Source organism: Micromys minutus (genome assembly GCF_963924665.1).
Source record: "Micromys minutus genome assembly, chromosome: 1".
In the NCBI taxonomy this organism is placed as follows: domain Eukaryota; kingdom Metazoa; phylum Chordata; class Mammalia; order Rodentia; family Muridae; genus Micromys; species Micromys minutus.
In genome coordinates, this window is record NC_137969.1 from 67809328 (window position 1) to 67831736 (window position 22409).

General features: G+C 38.8%; 1 protein-coding gene across 2 annotated transcripts in view; it reads left to right on the plus strand.

Moving 5' to 3' along the window:
• The window catches only part of RGS7 (regulator of G protein signaling 7), a 393216-nt gene that overhangs the window by 194118 nt on the left and 176689 nt on the right, over window positions 1-22409 (plus strand). For both annotated transcript variants that reach the window (XM_080924215.1, XM_080924214.1), the window contains exon 3: window positions 8728-8824. In XM_080924215.1, the coding sequence (XP_080780341.1) occupies window positions 8728-8824 (97 nt within the window). The remainder of the gene's footprint in view (window positions 1-8727; window positions 8825-22409) is intronic.

Sequence of the window (22409 nt, forward strand, 5' to 3'; positions counted from 1 at the left end):
GTAAGCAAGAGAAAATTAGACTACAAATGATTTATCCCACTATCTTGGTAAATCTAAGCTGAATTAAAGAAGAAAGAGGGAGTAGTTCAAACCAAAAGCCAGCCCAGATTTTAATTCTCAGCTTCTGTTGTGTCTTCTGTCTGTCCATGATCTGTTTCTAGCACAGGGCTTTGCTCCATATTTATTGAATATCACAGAAAACATAGTGTTGGGAAAAAATGGGAGACCTGTTGTCTTAATAATTTTTATGATATGCTACAAATGAGGAAATTATATTATTGACCCCACTGACTCAGAACTGTGTTCAGAACTTACACAGATATTATCAACCTGTATTTCTATATGTTTCTTCCATTTATGGTGGACACTTGTTTTCTTTAAGGTTACTTCCAAACTATTGGCTGCTTTCAGCAAATGATTACTTCAAAACACACACACACACACACACACACACACACACACACACACACACACACCCCACACACTCACACATTCTGCATCAGGGGCATGGGATTATATATAATTTGAGGTGAAAGCTATATCCTTAGCTTAGGTTATAAAACTGATTGATAGAGAAATTTAAGGCATAATAAAATTTGTTACATTGTCTTCTTAAAGGCAAGCTGAACTTAACAAGCTATGGACACAGTAGGGAAACTGAGTCACAATAAGGAAACAGAGTACATAGCTTTAAATGGCCTCAAGCATATTATCAATTTGGTTGTTGCAAGATCTATCAAATGTTCATTCTCTAAAGGCAAGGGATACATTCAAGAAATGCTTTCTTACACGTGGAATTTTAAAAGATTTAAAATTTTCTATTCATCGGTTAGGCTATGAAAGATCCTGGCAACTGTCCACAATGTTTAACAATGATATTTAACTTCAAAATATGTGTCAACAGATGTTTGAATAACAGGATTAAGTTTATCATTTTAATCCTATTAAGATGGGAAGTCTTTAATAACAAAATAGGAGATATTCCTAATTATACAGATGACGCTTTGTATATTTCTGATAAAATAAAGAAAAAGTCTTGGATTTATGGTATATGCCTGTATTCCCAGCACTTGAGAGGCAAAGAGAAGGGGATTATATTTTCAAAGCTAAACTGTGAGACATGGGCCTCTGAAATAAGAAAATAAATAGCTGAGTAAATACCAAACCCACCCCATGAAATAGCACTAACCAAACCATCTAAATCAAAACAACAACAGGAACAACCCAGAATCAAGCCCACAAAATGCAAGAAAACAAATCACACATGCAGACAGGATAGAGCCTTAGAAAGTAAAAACTAGATGCCTTCCCTTATCATAATCTTTGCCCCAGAGAGCAAAGGAGACACGGATCATCCAGGTGTTGAATATAAAGGAGGTACCACATGTGTATGGAGGGGCGTGGTCATGGGAAAAGAGGGCAGCATATGCTGTGAAGGAATGCAAGACTTAGTAAGACATTCAAATTTGACAGCAACTAGGGAGTGTAATTGGTTTCCTGCAGGCACAGATGGGAATAAGGGGGACCCTGCAGAGCACAAGAGTGTGAGATGAGGCCTGAGCCATTGGCGTGTGTGTGTGGCACAAGGTACATACAGATTGATGTAGAAAAGCGAAAGAATGCTATGTCAATTTTGGGTTACACTGAGGAAATCTGAACAGCTATGCACATTCACAGTCTACGAGGTTGTGTGTGTATGTGCGTAGGTGTGTATTCTCATGTTTAAGTCTGTGCAGGTATAGATACATATGTTTACATATGCATGTGGATGCTAAAGTTCAGGTTTAGCTGTCATTCCTCAGTCCCTGCCCACCTCCCTTTTCTTGAGTCATGCTATTCACTTCACTGGGACTTGTTGATATGGTTGGCTTGCCAGCCAGTCAGCTGCAAGGATTTTCCTGTTTCTGTCTCCCCAGTACTGGGACTGCTGGTCTGCCTACCCAGAACTCCGCTTCTTATATTTGCACAGCAAAGACACATTTACTGAATGAGGTAACTTCCTAGCAATAGAATTTTATTCACGTTTAATTAGTTTTTATCCATGTGTCAGTATGTTCATAGTGCACATGAGTGTAAGTGCCCTTGGAGGACAGAGAAGGTGCTCGAGTCTCTGGAGCTGGAGTTACAGGTGGTTGTTGGTACTGGGAGCTGAATTCTGGTCCTCTGCAGGGGCACCAGCCTTATACTGCTGACCTGTCTCTCCAGCCCCCCTGTAAAATTTTAAATAAATGAAGGACTATCAGCCTTGTTTCTAATTTAAATCCTGGATTTGTCAACAGATCAGTATGTGCACAGACCAGGCCAGGAACCCATTTAAGAGGGACCTTTGAGCAAGCTATTTGAGAACAGCTAGCTGGTGGCATTAAAAGCCAATGTTAATAAAAATTGAAGGCATTCAGCAGTTTAAAAACTGCTGCAATTCTAAAATCAGGCAGCACCTCATTCTATAAATCAGGGTGAGTTAAGAATGGGAGGGAAAGGGGCTGGTGTTATAGGCAGGAAAGGCCTGAAGAAGGCAGAAAGAAGAAACTGACTAAAATCGGACCCATCAGCTCAAACTCAATCTTTTTATGAAGGTAAAATTGGTGGGATGCTCATAGCCAAGCTACCCTCTGATTGGCCTGGCTAGAGATTTCTCTATTCTCTTTATCTCTGTCCCTTGGTGTCCTGCAATGTCACATGACCACAGTGCTGTCTTAGCCCTGTGTAACTGCTTCGCCTTAGTCTCTTAGCGCATGTGCAGGAAACAGCAGGACCTCCTCTCAGCTTTCACAGTAGAAAGGCAGGCATGGCCTTAGGTCACCAAGGGCACTTTTCTGAGAAAGTTAAAATTCACCAGTTCGTCCAGGAGACTTACTCTTTCCCACCTTGAAGACAGATAGCACCCAGATCCAAGCACCTCTGTGCTCTCAGGCTTTGTCACATCACCATCCTTTCTTGAACCTCCAACCCTGTGGTTTCCGTTGCTTTAGCCCTGATTACTGTGGATTATTCCTAGTATTTTCCCAATGACTCTCTTACTTGAACTCACACTTGAAGGTTACAAAAATGACACCTCATGGGAACAAGACAAGTCTGAAAACTCAGGCTCCAGTACCATAGACAAAGATTTCTGGGAATTGATCAGGGAGTACTTGGCTTACCTCACTCCTTTTCCAGTGTTCAAGCTCGAAGTTTCCTGAGTGCTTGTCTCTTTTGGCCAAAGCATGTCTGTGTTTCAATTATTGTTATTGTTTTATTCTTGACTTTTATTACCAAGCATCTTGCCTCAGTCTTCTTTCTCCCAGACTGCCTTTCTTGTGGACTTTCTGTTCTGTGACTCTTCTCCACTGTCTTCTTTTCCCACTGAACAAGACAATAACGGAGCCCCCTCTCTACTCCCTCCAGCCTTCTTTCCCATTCCCCCCTTCTCTGAGGTTATATATCAAAATTATTTTGGCCTCAAATTCGAGTACAGAAATGACTAGGAAAAGCAAAACACACATTAAAAACTATTTATTTTTTTTAAAAAAATAAAAAAGTAAAAATCTTTAGTCTTTAAAATTAGCTACTGTTTCTGAGAATGATGTAGCCCAGATTTACATAAGTAGCTCCTATTGGCTTATACTCACAGTTGTTATTAATGCAGAAGCAGCAGCCTCTATACATGAAATGAGCTGCAGTGTGGGGAAAAACCATCAATTACAGTCTTAATTAAGTTACTGCAGCAAAAGGAAAAAAAATCAGTCTGTGTGGCAAATTTTAATCGCATTATTATTTAACTCTCATTAGAGGCTGGCTCTGCCCTCTCTGCTGAGCGCTGCTCATGGTTGGTAGCGCATATCAACCACCCCCCCCCCATGGAAAAGCTTTCTAAATGAAAAAGAAATACACAGGCAGATTTAAATTTCAGCATACCTGCCTCCACCTAATTGCCTAAGGAATCTAAAAAGCCCTTTAGCAATCAGTTTTCCCATTTCCATGGCAAGCACTTAAAATGACACTGCACATAAATTGAAAGTTATGTGCACATGAGAAAGACCCATTCAAGGTGTTCAGCTCTCATTAAGTCTCCAAATGCCAGTGCTTAATAGTGGGTTACAATACAAGGTTAGAAAACTTCCTTTGGAATTTTGATCAATTCATTCTCTCTCAGAACCAGGCAGTACAGTGTGTTTCAGCTCTACTTTGGTGCTTTGTTGGCAGTCTGGGTGTCTCAGAGAGTGGCTGGGGCTAATGAAGTCAATGTTACTAACATTGTACAAAGGATATTGTACAAACCTTTCTGGTAAACGTAGCTACATGGTTCATTTAATTGCATGCCCATAGTTGTCGAGAAAACTGGAGTGCTAGGAAGGTTTCCCATCAGTACTGAGGACATGTCTGGTCCCTGTCTTCAATCATTTGAAGCTCTTTAAAGATGGGTCTTCATAATGTGCTTTTCTGTTGATAGCCTCCAAGTGTTGGGGCTGAGACTGTTTAGGTTGATGGGTGTGTGAATGTCATCCTCAAGCTTGGATTTGTTGCTTAAGCTATTCCAGAAGAAAAAGTCATTATGGGTTTCTATTAAAAGACCCTATGTTGACATTCAGTAGAATCTTTTGTATTGAGATCCCATATATGGTTGTGAACTGGAGTTACACCTACAGGCAGACAATCTCAGACTCAGCTGCTGACTTAAGGTGACACATTCAGGGGAGAAATTCTTTTAATGTATGAATTGAGAGACCCCTGTGTTATATGAAACTGAAAGACAAGGAAAGTTTTAGATTACAGACAGGGCTCAGAATCTCATTGTTCTGCAAGTTCTAACAGGAGCATTTTCTATACTATAAATTAGGTAAAAATAAAAGGTCATTTCATATACCCTATAACAATGTTTTCAATGAATTAAACTTTTCTCTTGGATCTTTCAGAAAATGTAAAGATATGTCTTTAACAACAATTTTCCTTTTTGCGTTTTTTGTTTTTTGTTTTTCTTTCCGAAATTAAACCTCTGTCATTGACCAGACACTTACTATATTAGTATTACAAAGATGGATGAGATAGGATTTATTTTCTCAATAAGTTTCCACGTAAAGGAAAAATTATGTTCTCCCAGAGATCAAATGTGAATTACTTGGTAACATAAACTTCAAAGTGTTTTCAATGCACTGAGCCATATGTGTCTGTGTCGTCAAAGGTACATTGCAAAAAAGACCATTGCTCAACTTCTGTCAAAAAATGAGTAAGCTCATGTGAGAGGAAGGATTGGCTTTGCCAATACTGCTCTATTGGACACCTTGTTTTCATTCTAAATAAGTTTAAGATGGAAATTTGTGGGAAAAAAAACCGGAAGGCAGCACTTTCATCTTATCAGAAATAGATGTGGCCTCATTTCTTCTAAGTATACATCATTTTCATATTTTACATGGTTCTCGAGCAGATATGCAAATATCCTGACATTTTAAAATCAAATTCCGTATCTTTGAGGAATTAATTACAAGCACCATCTACAAGAGTCTTTCGTTGCTGCCATTTCACTGAAGTAGAATAGAGTAACTACCCACAGCACTCATACTGAGCTAGGCATTATCAGTAAATATGAGGATGGTATAAAATATTCAGAGTAATTGTCAAGGATAAGAACTAATATGGTGTCACTTTATTGGAGCGACATGAGAGTCTGTGGTCTGAATGTGTCTGGCAAGTACTACAATCCATCTCTTAAAGATAGCAGCAACATTGTGTGTGTGTGTGTGTGTGTGTGTGTGTGTGTGTGTGTGTGTTGTTTATGGATACAGATGAAAATACCTACACATTCCACATGCACACAGCATGCATGGAACACGTGTCTTAAATCTTCCCATGGAACTCTTAAAGTGTGTGGATGCCCCCTCCATGGTTTTTAAACGAAATAGTCCCAGAGACTTTTAATCCTTCTTAGAAGTAATTTTACAATCTTTTATTTCTGTTCCTATCCACTTTCTTCTATTAACTGATTTGCCTGGGGTTAGCATTCTTTTTTATACCCAGCTGCTGTTTCTAATATTCCTAAGGCAGATCATTAACCTTATGTTAAAGACTGATAGAAGATTAACAGATCCCAACACAGACATTGGAGGATAGGTTCTAAGAGGTGTCTTTTGTAACTTAGGTACCAGGCTTCTGTCTTTTCCTTTGTGTTTAATTTTGGCTTTTGTTGCTTTTGATTTCTATGTTCATTAATGCCCATGTACGCCATAGTGATGTTTATGGATAAATCATACCGAAGCAAACATTGAATCAGCCAAAACCTCGCCATAATTTTTACATTATGGTTAATTTTTTTCATTATAAAAATTGTGGTTAGATTTGTGCATTCAGGAGGTAGCCCCTCAAATTGGGCTACAAAGCAAAACCCCAAATCAGGACTAAAAATAAGAAAGAAATTGTGGCTCAGGAAAAAAAAAATCAAAGATTTTGAGATGTAACAGTGGGTCACTTTAAATTTTCATCCTCCTAGCCTTGCTCCAGAGTGCCCCTCAGCACAGAGGTGACTTCACAGAAAAAGTGCCTCTACTCATGGCTATGGCTTGGCGGCTGTCTAGTCTGTCCGGTTTAAGCCATTAAGCAGATAATACAGGGGCTTAAAGGCTGATAGGAGGCAGGCGAAGCAGCTTATTCTTCATTTCTGAATATTCTATCAGTTGAATCAAGGGTAAACATCACCTAAAGAGTCAGGCAGAATATCTATTTCATGTTTCTATACTTAGATATCTTCATTACGAAGTGGAGAACGTGTTACAGTTAGGGGTTTGGAGGCCTGATAACCAACATTTCTTCCAGTTCCACTTGAGTTGAGCACATCCATTAAAGAAAAGAGGATAGAGGAGGGTGAGCAAATAGCCTTAATGCCACTTGTTTGTGCACCCGTGAGTCTACCCTGAAGCCCACTTCCCTGAGCACACTTGATAACTCCTTTGAGGCTGCCTCCCTGGAGCAGCCCTGGTGTGTAGACGTTTAGCAAAGAGAGGAGGATGGACCCTGGGAGCTTGCTTCTTATTCTGTGGTCATACCTGACTAGCTGGGGTGCCTATGAACCTGGGTCCCCTGGAGTTAGCAGTGGTACATGAACAGGCAGCAGAACACAGTGAATGATGTCTGCATCTGCCTAGAAGCCTGAACATGGAGAAGAGACATTCCTATGTCTCGAGTATAAACAATATTTCAAGTCCAATGTTTATTGTCCAGTCTGTTAGCCAGGTTTTTTGTAGATTGAATTACATAACTTTCTAATATTTTACTCTACCCCAGTCCTGACCTCAGGCCCCCATACAGCATTGTAAAGATTTTAAGCTTTGTTTTCACTGTTTTATGAAAGAGTAGAGCAAGTCTTAGTAAAATTATTTAACTTCTTCCAAGTACAGTAATTATAATAGTTGAGAGCCAAATCCAGACTTGTCTTACATGAAAACCTGTTCTTCCCATTCGTGTAATTCTCATATTAAGAAATCTGATGACATTCAGCCAAGCAAATTAGATTTTTGAGTTGAAAATCACTCTGAAACTGTGTGGTGGGAATTAGGTGACTCATTGATATAAAGAGTGTGATTTTTTTTTTAAATGGCTTTTTACTTTGAAATAATTTTAGTCTTACTGAAAAGATAGAAAAATAACACAGAGAGTTCCCCTTGGGCCATTTCTCAGCTTTCCTTAGTGTTAGCATTTTACATAAGGATGGTGTAATTATTGAGATGGGAAATTGATCCTGGTACAGAGCTAACAAAACTGCAGGCTGTACTCGATTTCACCTTTGGCTTTATTGCTGGTTGTGGCGGGTTTTCAGAGCAGAAATGCTCTTATATAGGATTGTCTGATGGTGAGTGTGACCTAGAGCTGGCAGCCACTGGCTGACTACCGAATGGGTAAAGGGACAAATGGGCTTCAAATCCCACACTACAGCTCAGTGATTCTGTGCAGGTTTATGTCACAGAGCTGCTAAGCACAGAAGGGAGTCAGAGGCTTTGATTTGAATGGTTCCTGTAGAACTAAAATTCACCTTAGACTTGGTGACTAGGAGATTTTAGAATTAAGAAAATATTTTAATAACACCAGGGAGGTGTTCTAACACAATGAAAGAAGCTAATCATAGCACAATCTGCCAAGTGGGCAGAGTTTCAGGTAGAAGGTTCCTCTCTCCCTCTCCCTCTCCTACCTCTCCCTCTCCCACCTCTCCCTCTCTCTCTTCCTCTCACCCCCCTTCTTTCTCTCTCATCTGTGTCTGTGGTTCTTTTCACACTTGCAAAAAAGAAACCAGTGGTTTCCAGTCTGTTCTATTTTTCATCGCAGGTTGAATACAAACATTAACTAAATATGTAGAAGTTCCCACTTTAAAGAGAGCTCCACACAGGGCATTTCAGGCTTCACTCTCTTTTGGATTGAGTTCAGTTGTGATACCATGAATTTGCCAATAGTGCTTTCTGGTCCAAACACTATTTCTGACAGCTTTTAAAGCAAAAGAAAATGTAACTTGGTCAAAGGCAATAGTCAAAGCACAAAATCCTTATCAATAGTTCAATGCATCTCCACTAGCCTGTCTTACCACTTGCTACTCTTTTCCACCTCTTGTTAGCAACACTTAAAACATATTAGTGTAACAAATCCTAGAAAGACAATAATATTGAATTGCTCTTCATTAGACAAGGCAAGTATTCCAAATGCTACGAAATAGCAATTTTCTCAAAAAGTGCAACCAACTTTCTAAATTTTCTTTACTTTATCATTTAGATGGAAGATGTCATAGCACGTATGCAAGACGAAAAAAATGGAATTCCCATCCGTACCGTCAAAAGCTTCCTTTCCAAGATTCCCAGTGTTTTCTCTGGTAAGTGGGCATCCAACACATTTATGTTTTCTTCTCCATGTGTCTTGTTCTCTTCCACACGTGTCACATAACTGGTTCTTAAACCTCTAAAGTGTTGTTAAACAGCAATGTATAAGATCCCATGGCACATTAATTGTGTTGGTAAAGCCTTGGGATGACTGGAAGACATGGCATGTACCAAGAGTTCAAGCCCAGCATGACGTTTCCTGGAAGGACCAATGAACGTATATGAAATAAGAGAGACAAGAATCATGTAAAAATCATTAATGATGAGTAAAACTATGCCAGGGAGACTAGATGTGGAGGCTGAGTTAGAGATGATCCAGGAGAAGTCAGGGAAGGAGTCTAGAAACACAGAATACTCAAAATTGGCCATTTTCTAGAAGGGTCAGAACACCTAGAGGACAAAGCCACATCAGTTATACCTGAAAGCTAGGCAGTGACACAGAAAGCAAGCAGGTGACCATGCAAGGATGGTTGTGGATATAATGAGAGGTTTCAAATTCTGACAAATAGGCGTGACAAAGAGCTTTAATGTATTTGCATAGAAGGTTATGATAAGGGATTTGGAGAGGTGGCTGTGTCTGTAAAGGGCCTATAATACATGACCCAGGAATCAATTCCTGGCTCCACGTAACCTATATCAAAAGTTGGACATTATGCAGTGTGACTGGAATAGCAGCCTTAGCGGGAGAGGGATAAAATAGAGAGGAAAATTCCCAAGCATCACTGGTCAGCAAGTTTGGGCTAATACTGAGCTTAAAGTTCAGCAATGGACTCTGTTAAAGATGTGGAACAGAGTAATGTGGGGACTATATGAGTGCACTTTCATGCATCTATCTGTACATGGATATATGCATGCACATACTATAAAAGAAATGCATGCTGTGAAGAATGGGCACGGCTCTTTTAGAAAACATCTGTAGACCAATCTCTAACACCTAGGAACTGAAGGACAAAGGAATGCAAAAATAATTTTGTAACAGGGCAAGTAGGATGAAAGAGGACACAGATCATTTTTTTTATCTTAGTGTCCATGACTGAGCATTAGAGATTCCTTCTCAGAAATAGGAGACCATGAGTATCATTTGAAATGGCATAAAACCAAAGAGAAAGAATGGACAATAACCAGTTAAAAATGTGTGTGCTGGCTCTATGAGCCTATGGCAGACCCTCTAGTGGGACCCAAGTAGTAATGGTCATGACTCTACCTAGTTAGGACAGAAGAAGTTGAGGCCACATTTTCCAAAGCCTGAGACATAATCACGATGAACAGAGGTAATTTGAGACACAGAGATTCAGGCACAAGTGGGAGGGTGCATGACAGGACCTTGTGAAAAGGCTGAGCATCCTTTCTCTCAAAGCAGGGTCAAGGGAAGGCTGTAATCAGGAAGTTTGAACACTGGGCAAGAGCAAGACAGAACACTGGAGGGGCACCCAAGAAGGCCCTGGTTGGGGTATGATAGCTGTTAGCTTCGGAGAGAAAAGAGGGAACTCAGTCTATTGAGAGCTTCCATAGGTGACATGTCCCTTGTAACACAGGGTATCCCCTTTTTACTTTTTATGTCTACTTCAATCCAGTGTCTTGTTCTTTTCTGTACCTGCAACTTGATGTCATCAGCACTATGCCATCAGTCTATGTCAGAACATTCTATTTCTGAAGATGTATCTTTTCAATCTTCAGTCCAGAGAACTCTATCAAACTTATCCTAAGCTGTTTCTTCTCCCTTCTTCTCTTCCCCTTCTCTGTTCTTTACACCATCAACTCCTTCTCCTTCTCTAGCCCAGTCCCATGTAAAAACAAACCAGTAATGAATGCCTTTAGAATGTTGAACTTTTCTAGAAAATTCTAGTTTCATTATTTTGTAAACTAATCTTGCACAACTCACAGTAGTCCTACATACTTGCATTTCTAAACATCTTATGATAATATTTTTAAGTTTGATTAATAGATGAATGAGAAAATAGCTAGAACACACTGTGCACTTGGGACATAGAAAGGCCCCAGTAGGAAATTTATGCTGGATTATTGCCTTGTCTTAGTTTTGCAATCTTTGGTTGTAAAATTTATTTATTTTACTGGGTTCTGAAATTACTAAGATCATCAGATTTAGGAATTTCTCCCTGACAAGTTACTGGAAGATTTCTTCACTGACAGCATGGCCGTGTTAATGGCAAAGTGGGCTTGGATATGGAGCTTGGAAATATGCCCTCTTTTAGTATTTGTCAGTATAAAACACTGGAAATAGCAGTTAAATAAAGAAGAAGTGTAATATCATACTAAGGTCTTTGTGCTATACTGAGACTGTGTTCCTTATAAAATTTAAGAAATTCCAGCTTCAGAGTTTACTTAGTTACTTTGCAATAAATTGATATGTCTAGAATTTGTTGGCTTCTCTCTAACAATAATTTCAATTTATAGTGGACTCGAGCTCTCTCTACTTTATTATTTTTCAGTGATTTTTGATAATTCCTATCCCCAGATCTTCACCATGGTCTGCCTCCGTGTTAATTTCTTTGCCATGTTGCTGCCCAACCTCTACTGCTGATCCTTGTCACCCCCTCTGTGATTCTCATTTCTCCCTGTGAACATTTCTTACCTTAGTCTCACCAATGAAACAAGGCAGCTATTGATTTTGCCACTCCCAGTATTACTAGAAACAACTCTGAGGAAGGCCCGAGATGGCTTGAAAGGATAATGCTAAGATTATCAGGGACAATCTTACATTAGTCTCACCAATGAAACAAGGCAGTTGTTGATTTGGCCACCCTCAGTATTACTAGAAACAACTCTGGGGAAGGCCTGAGATCGCTTGAAAGGATAATGCTAAGATTATCAGGGACAGGAGGTTGTGGGCATCAGGTACCAGTCTGTAAATGACAGTTTCAGTACCATTTATTCAGCTTTCTTCAGGTTAGCTACTCATCTTTTTTTTTTTAAAAAAAAAAAAAAAAAAAACTTTTTTGTATTGGCTATGTTTATTTACATTTCAAATGTTATCCCCTTTCCTGGTTTCCTTTCCATAAATCCCTGATCCAATTATCCCTCCCCCTACTTTTATGAGGGTATTCTCTCACCCACCCACCCCTTCATGCCTCCCTACCCTGACATTCCTTTGCACTGGGGCATCAAGCCTTGGCAGGACCAAGGGCTTCTTCTCCCATTGATGCCCAACAAGGCCCTCCTCTGCTACATATGCAGCTGGAGCCCTGGGTCTGTCCATGTATACTCTTTGAATGGTGGCTTAGTCTCTGAGAACTCTGATTAGTTGGTATGGTTGTTCTGAAGAGGTTTCAAACCCCTTCAGCTCCTTCACTCCTTTCTCTAACTCCTCTACTGGGGGAATCCTTTTTGATTCAGTGGTTGGCTGTGAGCATCTACCTATATATTAGTTATGCTCTGGCAGAGCCTCTCAGGAGACAGCTATATCAGGCTCCTGTTATCGCGCACTTCTTGGCATCATCAATATTGTCTGGGTTTGGTGGCTGTACAGAGTTAGAAAGAGCAACTTGCAAATTCATTTGGAATAACAACAACAACAATAAAAACAGGGTAGCAAAAACTATTTTCAATAATTAAAGAACTGGAGGAATCACTATCGCTGACCTCGAGCTGTATTACAGAGCAATCATGATAAAATTGTATGGTATTGGTACACACAGGAAGGTAGATCAGAAGAATAGAATTGAAGACCCAGAAATGAACCCACACACCTATGGTCACTTGATCTTCGACAAATGAGCTAAAACCATCCAATGGAAAAAAGATAACATTTTCAACATATGGCGTTGGTTTAACTGTAGGTCAGCATGCAGAAGAATGCAAATTGATCCATTCTTATTACCATTTACAAAGCTCAAGTCCAAGTGGATCAAAGATTTCCACATAAAACCAGATACACTCAGACTAATAGAAGAGAAAGTGTGGAAAACCCTCAAATGCACAGGCACTGGGGAAAATTTCCTGAACAAAACATCAATGGTTTATGCTCTATGATTTGGAATTTACAAATGGGACCTCATAAAATTGCAAAGCTTCTGTAAGGCAAAGACACTGTCATTAGGATGAAACGGCAAGTAACAGATTGGAAAAAGATCTTTACCAATCCTACATCCAATAGAGTGTTAATATCCAATATATACAAAGAACTTTAGAAGTTAGACTCCAGAGAATCAAATGATCCTATTGAAAATGGGGGACAGAACTGAACAAAAATTTCTCAACTGAGTAATATTGAATGGCCTAGAAGCACCTGAAGAAAATTTCAGCATCCTTAGTCAACCAGGAAATGCAAATCAAACCAACCCTGAGATTCTCCTCACAGCAGCCAGAATGGCTAAGATAAAAAGCTCATCTTCTTAATGGTCATGAACATGACAGATCTTTACCCATATGTGGGGCACCATATTATAGGTGTCTTTCACAGATGGTTTAACATTGCCTGAAAAATTATTAGAAATATAATATCCAGGACCATTGTAGACCCATAAATCAGAACCTCAATTTTAACAATGAGGTTTAAGAAGCTTTTTTACAAGTTGTTGTCTCCTAAGAAGCTTGTTAACAAGTCTGGTCAGTGTTTAAGAACATATGCTTTACTCAGATAGCGAGTACTGTTTAACTTGCTTATGTAAACCTTTTCATTATTTTTGATCATCTTTTGTCCTTCCTTTAAAATCCGACATTAAGTCAGTGTATATCATCTGGTGGCATTTGTTTATATTTTTTTGTGTGAAGGATAAATGAGGGGCAGGGAGGGAAACATAACTCATCGTGTCTACTACTCCAGAGCCAAAGATCTCTGCAGTTCATAGGATTGTGGATGTCAGAAGCAATGCATGCTACCAATCAGCTTCATAAAGCAGAGCCCATGCTTCAGAAGTAACGAGGATGCTGAAGATATGGTCATCCACTTACCACATATGAGACTCTGTGTTCAATCTCAAGAGCTGAAAAAATATAAGTGTATGTTAAGTCATAATAGCCATGTTATGCCAGCAATAACCTAAAATAAAATGGCCAGTTGCAAATGGAACTCAACACCCCTGCTCCATCTGGGATTCATACCCAGAATGTATTCCATTATGATTCTAAAGCAAAGCATGTTGATTTATGTTTTACTACCAATTGTGCTCTTTTTTTTCTTCTCCAAGTAAACATCCCACTGTTTTACAGTTTAAGGTGGGGGGGGGGGGTCCTGCTTTGGACAGGTCTTCCATGTTAGTCAACTTAGGAACTATCCTTGAATAGAACAATTTACAGCATTGTCTTTGTCCCTCACTGATCTTTCAATTGTAGAAATAGTTCAGGCACCACAATAGAATGGTAGATATGGGTATCAACTTTAGCCTGGAGTATCAAGTCCCTAAGATTCTGATGAGCTTCTTAAAATGACAATGTGGAAGTATTGGTGAGGGGATTGATAAATAAATATATAGATAGACAGACAGGGAGGCAGATGAACAGACAAAAAGAAAGACAGATTGAAAGAAAGACCGATATCTCATAATTGCATCATGCAATTTAGGTATAAGGAGATGTTGACCTGGAGGTAGAATAATGGCCAAGTGAAGAGAGAAGAGAAAACTTATCTGTACATTGAGAGCAATAAAACACATGGAGAAAGAGAAGCAGAGAAGATGAGCAAGGGCATTTCTGGTTCCTGGAAGCTTGGCTGCTCTTGCACTTGTCCTTGGAGAAACAGACCTATAGCTTCTACGAGAGCCTCTCTTCCTTAATTCATCCAACTTCCACCATCAAACATCTACCTTTGTTTAACCATGTGCACTGCTTCTTTTTTCTCTTTTAAGCTTTTTCAACACTAGGATTCTAATTCAGTTCAAGAGCAATCTTCTGCCTTATACAATAAATACATCATTCTTATGGTTTCAGAATGATAATAATAAGGAGAAGAATAAAAAAAACATTTTTTATGTAAAAGAGGGATTGATTGGCTGCTCTGTCTGGAGCAAATGTTCACTCATCTGGAATGTAACAACCGAAAATTGATTACGATAAAGAACCTGTAGGAATGCAAGATTCCAAATACACAGTGGACACTGATTTGTTAAGACTGAAGTTACTATTTTAATTGCATTAGAGAAATCCATCACACTAAATGTCCAGATTGTATCAGAGACCAAAGTGTGTTCTTTTAGTAGGAGTTTAAAAAATTGCTAGTCCCACAATGCTTATTGCTTTGTATGCTGATTGAATAAAAGACAATACAATTTAAAATGTCAGTTGTGGGAAAAAGAATTACCCAAGGTCTTGCAATATTCAGTTGGTCTGACAAAAATCCTGGTTTCCATGTTCTTAAGTATGAAAGTATAACTATTATGAGAATTATCTCTCATGCTACCATGGGCATGAGATATGAGTAATTATTATTTTAGTGTGTGCACATAGGTGTATGTACTGATCTATATGTGTCTTCTTTAATTGCTCATTCATGTTGCTTTTGAGGTAAAGTCTCTTCCTGAACCTGGAGCTCCAAGTTGCATCTGGGTTGGCTGACTGGTGAACACCTAGCATCTGTTTGTTCCCATCTCTCTAACATTAGCATGCCTCTTCCATGGAAGTTTTCTATGGATGCCAGGGACCTGAATTCAGATCTTCACCTTTATGCTGCAAATCTTTTACCCAGCAAGCGTCTCCCAAGCCTGTCTGTTTTTCATTATCTTAGTTTGATGTGGGTGAGCACTGGATGTGAATGTAGTAGAATGTGAACCCTGACACAGTACATAAACATGTCTTCTAGGCATCAGGGAGGGATTTTTGACTCAGATCCTCCCAATTCAAGTAATACAACCTATATCTGAAAATAAATAGTCCATCACAATATAAACTGAAAGATGAAACCCAAATATCACCCATCAAGGCTTATTAAAATGTTCACTCAAATTTGTACCATGGTATCTGAAAATTGGAAAAGATAACTATAAAGTTAAAGTCACACCTGTAGCTTTGATGGAGTATTTTCTTTAAATGAGTTTCATAAGTCACAGTTTGCAAAGAAACCATTTCCCTAGAATTCATATCCTGTAACTTGGAGAGTTTATTCATCTCAAGGATAAAATATTCAGTGAGACAATCCACAGCGCTGCTATCTATCAAAAACGCTTTATATTAGAGTCTAAATGTAAGTACAATAGAGACCCACATCCCAAAGAGAGCAGAAAAGGTTATGAATTCTAGCAGAAATAAAGGATATCACATTTTAAAAGTGTTTTTTGTTGTAATAATATTATACAGCCATGCTATTTTATCTGGCTACATGCTGTTTGAAAGAATCAAAATTGGCAACCTAGGCACATTGTCTCTTAACAAGGAATTAAAATAGAATACCTTTGTGCTTTCCTGCTAGATCATATATTGCATTGTAAAAAGATTGAGTATTATTTGAATGTAGACTTTTGGTGTATATGATCCTGGATACCTTGAATGCTAAGGAACTAATAAGCTTATAATACACAATGGTCCTTACGTCTCAAGGAGAGGGATCCTTGCTGTTTTAGTATTCTAATGTGTCTACAGATTTGTGTAAGCCTCTGAGGTCTATTATGCTTCTTTATATGAGACTCAATGTCATTCACAGAATGCCAAGGTTGGCCTCATATTTACAATCTTTCTCCTTGCTGAGGTTGCAGGAGTGCCTCACCATGCCTGGATCAGATTTTCTTTGTTTTGTTTTTACTGATAAATGTATCTTTGTGTTGACTTTGTCATAAATATTAATTAGAAATTTATGAAACTGCTACATATTTAGAAACTCTATATGGTAGTTTATTTTTTACAATATTTAAAGTAATTATTGTCTGTTTCTATAGAGAATGATTTGGAGGGTCAGGAAGTTCAACAGGTTGAACTTTTATGCAGCATGCTAATATTTAATCTTCAGTGGAGCCAATTTTGATAACCATTACTGTTCTGACCTCTGCCTTGAGGTTTCTTCTGTAAAAGAATATGCTATTTCAGCATGATAAAGACATACTATTACTTGTAGGTCTCTGGGTATTATAGATGTTTCCCTCCACCCTACAGTCTGCAGGCCCTCCTGATGGAAATCTTTTGGTGTGCTTATAAAATGACCCTGGTCTTTGTTTCTTTTGTGGATCATCGTGACCCTGACTAAACCTCTTTAGTTTCTCTAAAGTCTGGCGATTTCTTAAAGCTCTCCTTCCTCATAGTATAAACGTACAATTCAGAGAGCTAGAGGTGGGGAAAGAAAAGGTGGCGTCGATCCGGCTAATTCAGGACTAGAGTCGCCCTTGGGCAGACTGCCGTAGAATCAGTGAAACTCTGACATGGTGACAGAATTCTCATTCTCTCTTAGCTCAAGGCAATGCCACTCATGCTCATGGCTTTAATTATGATTCGTGTGCTAATACATTGGTGTAATCCATACCCTTCACAACCTAATCTCCATGATTTCTGAGTGCATATTTCAAAGAAGCCTCAAATTCAACATGTCCAAAATGAGATTCATCACTGTATCTTAGCTTCTTCTCATTTCCCATCATTATAAAAGCTATTGTGTGAAAAATGCTATCGCCCCCTGACTTTTTCTATAGCCTCTTCCTCTTCCTTCTACTCTGGCATCAGGTAGTGTAAATGTCTTCTTCAGAGTAGCCATGAAATACTTTGTCTCATCTTTGTTTGTTCTAGTATTATTCTAGTCTGAAATCTGTTCTTTTCTCAGAATAAAGGTCTACATTACATGCCATCTTTCCTTTCTCCACAGGGTGGTTACTCTAAAATTTTAAAATCTCAAACTTGACCATTTATAGTCCCTCATTCATTTTAAGATAAAGGCAAATCCTCAGCAAGATTAAAGTTTTGTCTTTTTATCTGTAGGGCCTGCCAATGAAAACTAAGAAAAACAAGTTCAAGGGTCAGGCTTATGAATATAGCTGGTGCATTCTTGCATCGTGGAGGAATTATAGAGAAATGTAAGGTTAATGAAAGGTCAGACTAAGAGGTGTAGACAAGGGAAGTTAAATTGTGGAAAAGTGTTGAGAATAAAAACAGGAGATTAGAGAATTGTAGGAATATAAATGGGATCATATTGGGAGGCAGGTGTGTGTGTGTGTGTGTGTGTGTGTGTGTGTGTGTGTGTGTGTGTGTACTTAACAGTGAGGTTATTTTTTAATCAGTTTTGTTTATGCAAGCTTATTTGATACCCATGTTCCATTTTAGCTGAAGGCGCATGTTCTTACTGGCACCAGGAAGTGTCTTTTTTATGGGGTAATGTGTTTTCTCTTAAGTACAAATGGTAGAAGCAGGAAGTCCTACCTGCATCTTCTGTTTCTTAGTTGTGTTTAGCTCAAATTGTCAGTACTCTAAAGTGGATCTTTGGGGGGCATTATATTCTGATTCCCTTCATCCTAGAAACACAACCACATGTCATTAATGAACTCTTGGACTCCATTTCACAGTAATACCTAGGTTCCAGCCATAGAAATCACTGTCTAGCTCTGTCTTCATCTTACTGTCTTGACATGAGTATTTCCTGTTTTAAACACTCCCTGCCCTCTCCCTAAGTGCTCTGATCAGACATCACTTCTTCTTACCTACACTGGTTACCTTCCTTGCATCCTCTCCTAGCACCATGCTCCTTTTCCTCAGAGTTCTTTATTTTATCTAGTAATTATGAATGCCTCCACAGTAGCAGCAGATAATGTCTTTCTCCTTGACAACCATGTAAACCACAGGGAGACTCCAGATGCTCACTCTTTTCATCTCAACATTAAAGTCAGCATCCAGCATAGAAGGTGGTCATTAGCTATCTGTTAGCTAGCTGAACCATCATTATCATTTTTTAGTGGGAATATTTGCTTTCATGCTGATTTACAAAGTGCTAATACTTTTAGGTTTGTGTAGCTTTGTCAACATATGCAAATTATTTAGCTTTACAACAGAAATGCTTGTAAAAACTAGTTTAATCTTTTCAATGATATTTGAGTGAACAGAAATTCTCCAAATCCATTTTCACACTATGTATCACATAAACTGAAAGGTGTGCACCAGTTTTTTTTTTTTTTTGGTTTTAGACAATGGTATTTTGGGCTTGCTAAGCTAAAATATTATGGAATCTTCCCTGATAATCATAAATTACACATGACTTGGGTGTTTTTGGCATTGGAAGTGTTTTTCTTTTTTTGCTTAGAGAAAGAAGAGGTGGTCTCTGACTGTGAGAGGATCACACTGTAGTGAGAATGTAAGGAGGGGCTTTCCGGTGGTAGAAGCTTGTAGGGTCCTGCTAGGGCTTCTGGGGTCCAAGACGTTGGTTGGTAAAGGTGACTGTTAGAGTTTTTGCAAAATATGAATCAGTCTCATGTGGATGGAAGGGAAGCCTCTAGGTCAGGACAGATGCCTGTTAATCCACATATCACTCTGTAATAGCCTTTGTGAAAAGATGATGTGTTTGCAGAGTACATGGACTTTGTCAATTTATGGTGGGGGGGGGCAGAAGGTAGGAGCTAAAAATTCTGGGAAGACAGATTTTTTTTCTGAAAAATAAGAAGAAATTACTGTTTTAATATAATATTTTAATTCACTCCTTGAGAATTTTTTGCATGTGTACCATGTATTTCAGTAATTCATTCTTTATGTCATTGTTCCATTTCCTCCTGGTTCTCTCCATTCACAAAACACTTCCCAACTTCATAGCTACACACACACACACACACACACACACACACACACACACACACACACACACACACCTTTGAGTACAATCAATGTTGTCTATATATCCATGGGTCCCAGCCATCCACTGGTCAAGCTAACAAGGACCAGCTTCCTTTCACCATGATTAAGTACAATATCTTGAGTATGCTAAGCCATTGCACTCTGCTGAGATAAGCCCTTGGCTCTGTTTAAATCTGGTAAATCGTAGTATTGATTTTTAAAATAGGTTTCTCTTGAAAAGAGGGATAGAGAATATCAGTTTGTAGCTTATAGTTGGAGCAGAGATTATAAAGGCCCAATCCAAAGCAAGGTAGTGAAAGTTTTAAAATATATAAAGACTTGAGTTTACATAGGACTTCAAAAGAACATAAGAAGACATTACTGATGTCCTCATGAAGGAGAAGCTTAAAGTCAAGACTTGACCAAACCTAGATAATACCTCTAGATCATTGACTACTGCCATCTTATCGCCTTTAGATTAACCAAGCCTCAGAAGAAGCATGTTTGCTGAGCTAGTATGTTATTAAGATTCCATGCCCTTGACATTCAAAAATGATCTTACTCTATAGAACCAGATAACAGGCTTCACTGTTGGAAGACTTTCATCACATTCGATGGGTTGACTTGAAAGTTATTCTATTTCTACTATGACAAGAAGTGAACTGGAGTTCTCAGTTTCTGTTAAGCTTGCATTTATCCATGCTTAAGGAACAGTCCCCTTGAGACCACAAACATCTATAAGACTACCTATTTAAAGAGGTTTTCCATGAGGTGAGCACACCAATTGGTTGTCTGGTACCAGATGGTCAACCCTGAAAACATAATACAATTTGTATGTTTCTGTTTGACTCTCTCTCTCTCTCTCTCTCTCTCTCTCTCTCTCTCTCTCTCTCTCTCTCTCTCTGTCTATCTGTCTGTCTGTCTCTCTCTTTCTCTGTGTGTAAAACAACATTTAATGAAAAATAAGGTTGTAATTTTGAGGACAGAGCAGAGAGGTATATGAGAGGAAATGGAAGGGCAAAATGTTGTAATTATATTAAAATCTCAAAATTAAACAAAAAAGTAGTAGTTTGTCCTGTATTTTAATTAAATACCAAGACTGACTTTATCGAGCTTGAAATAGTCCTATATAAGGGTACCCTTGAAAAGGCAGCTTTTGGACATTAAAAATGTGATATTACTCATTTATCTAGCCCAATGAATTAAAAGATAAAACATGTTACCAATCATGTTTTACAATATACACAATTCAAAAGGCCATTTAAAGTAGTCACTAATAAGAAGATATGAACAGGAAAAATGGAGTGCTTGAGTAGTATACTTATTTTTTATTACTATGTCTCTGAACAATTCAATATTTCTAACCAGTGTGAGTGTAGAATGTAAAAATGATCAATGAATAGAAACTTGATTTCTGCTGTCATTACCAACTTGAATAATGACTCTATTACCATCCTGGGGTTAGAATGGATCCTGCTGGATAGGTAATCTGTTGCCAGGCCAACAGATTACCTACCGTGGATACAGGGTGGCATCTGAAACAATGTTTTCTTAGTAACTGGGAGGCATTTGTTAAATTCCTTTTTTTAAAACTGGATATATTCACTTTTATTTTTTAAAGCAGCTAACATGGTTTATTTATTTTTTCAGTCTTTTCTGACTCCCTTGTAATGGTATTAGAGTCAGTTGGTCAATGGCAGCCAGTGTGCATGTTCTGTAGTTGCTTCTGCATGCTGTGCCCAATTCAATAGTGCTGCCACTGTGGGGGAGATGCCAATTGTGTCCAACATAGCCTAGTGTTCTAGTTAAAGCTGGGCACTTGTTGGCGACAATGAGAATTTCATTTTCCCCTGTCTGATCATCCTCAGTTCCTGCTGCTACCTCAGCACATATTCCTGGCTCTTCTTGATAAATTGGGGCTGAGAACTGATCACCTTCAGTGACTTCCTTGTCTTTCTCTGTGGTTATCACTTCCTGCCTTGGGGTCTGGATGGTCTCTAACCAAGGTGATACCAAGAGGGCCGGGCGATGTGAAAGGTGATCTGTTCAACCCTTAACTGAGACTTTATTTTATTATAGCCATGCCCATGATCTCAAGACGCCTCCTAGCCTTTAACACTCTTTCCTGCCTGCTCTCTTTTATTCCCCCTGACAGATATCCATCTAAGCAGGACTTTCCTAGTGGATGAGAGCCTTGCTAATTGCTCTTAGATCTTGTCATTAGTTTTATATCATTACAAATGGACTGACCATCCCCTGTAATGCACATTCTGACTTGGTTAACTAATTTGTCCATTATGATGTCAGTGCTTACAGATGATGCTTATGATGTCAGTTCAGATGAATTAAGCCATCTGGAATCTTATTGTGACAATCAAACAGAGCAAGTCAGAAATTCTGTTTTGGAAGATTACCTTGATATTGACATATTCCATTTTCATTTTGTAGAGATCTTCTCTGGAAATTGCTTATCAGGAATGCTGCCATTTCCTTAAAGCAACAGATATGGGAATGCGCTCTGTTTGTTGCTGAGAGACTTTTTTAAATCCTGTAAATGTCAAGTTGCTACATCAGTGCCACTGATGAGATTGGGGGAGGGCTTCTACTTCTTTCATTTGCTTCCTTAGCATTGCTGTCTTCTGAGGAGATCCATAGGTTAGCTAGGTTTGCACTGACTCTGCTGTTTTAAAAGCAAGTAAGTACTGTTGATGACAGTGTGCTTAATATGGACACACTTCTGTGTAATAGTGACCTAGAACACACTGAAGCTAAAGGGCATGTGTGCTCTGCTGTGTTGCATGTCTTTTATACATGTGGTACCATGTGTGTAGTTTTCAATTCGAGACTCTTGTGTCTCTGAACACACGTAGAAAGGCCCCAAAGACTTCTTTT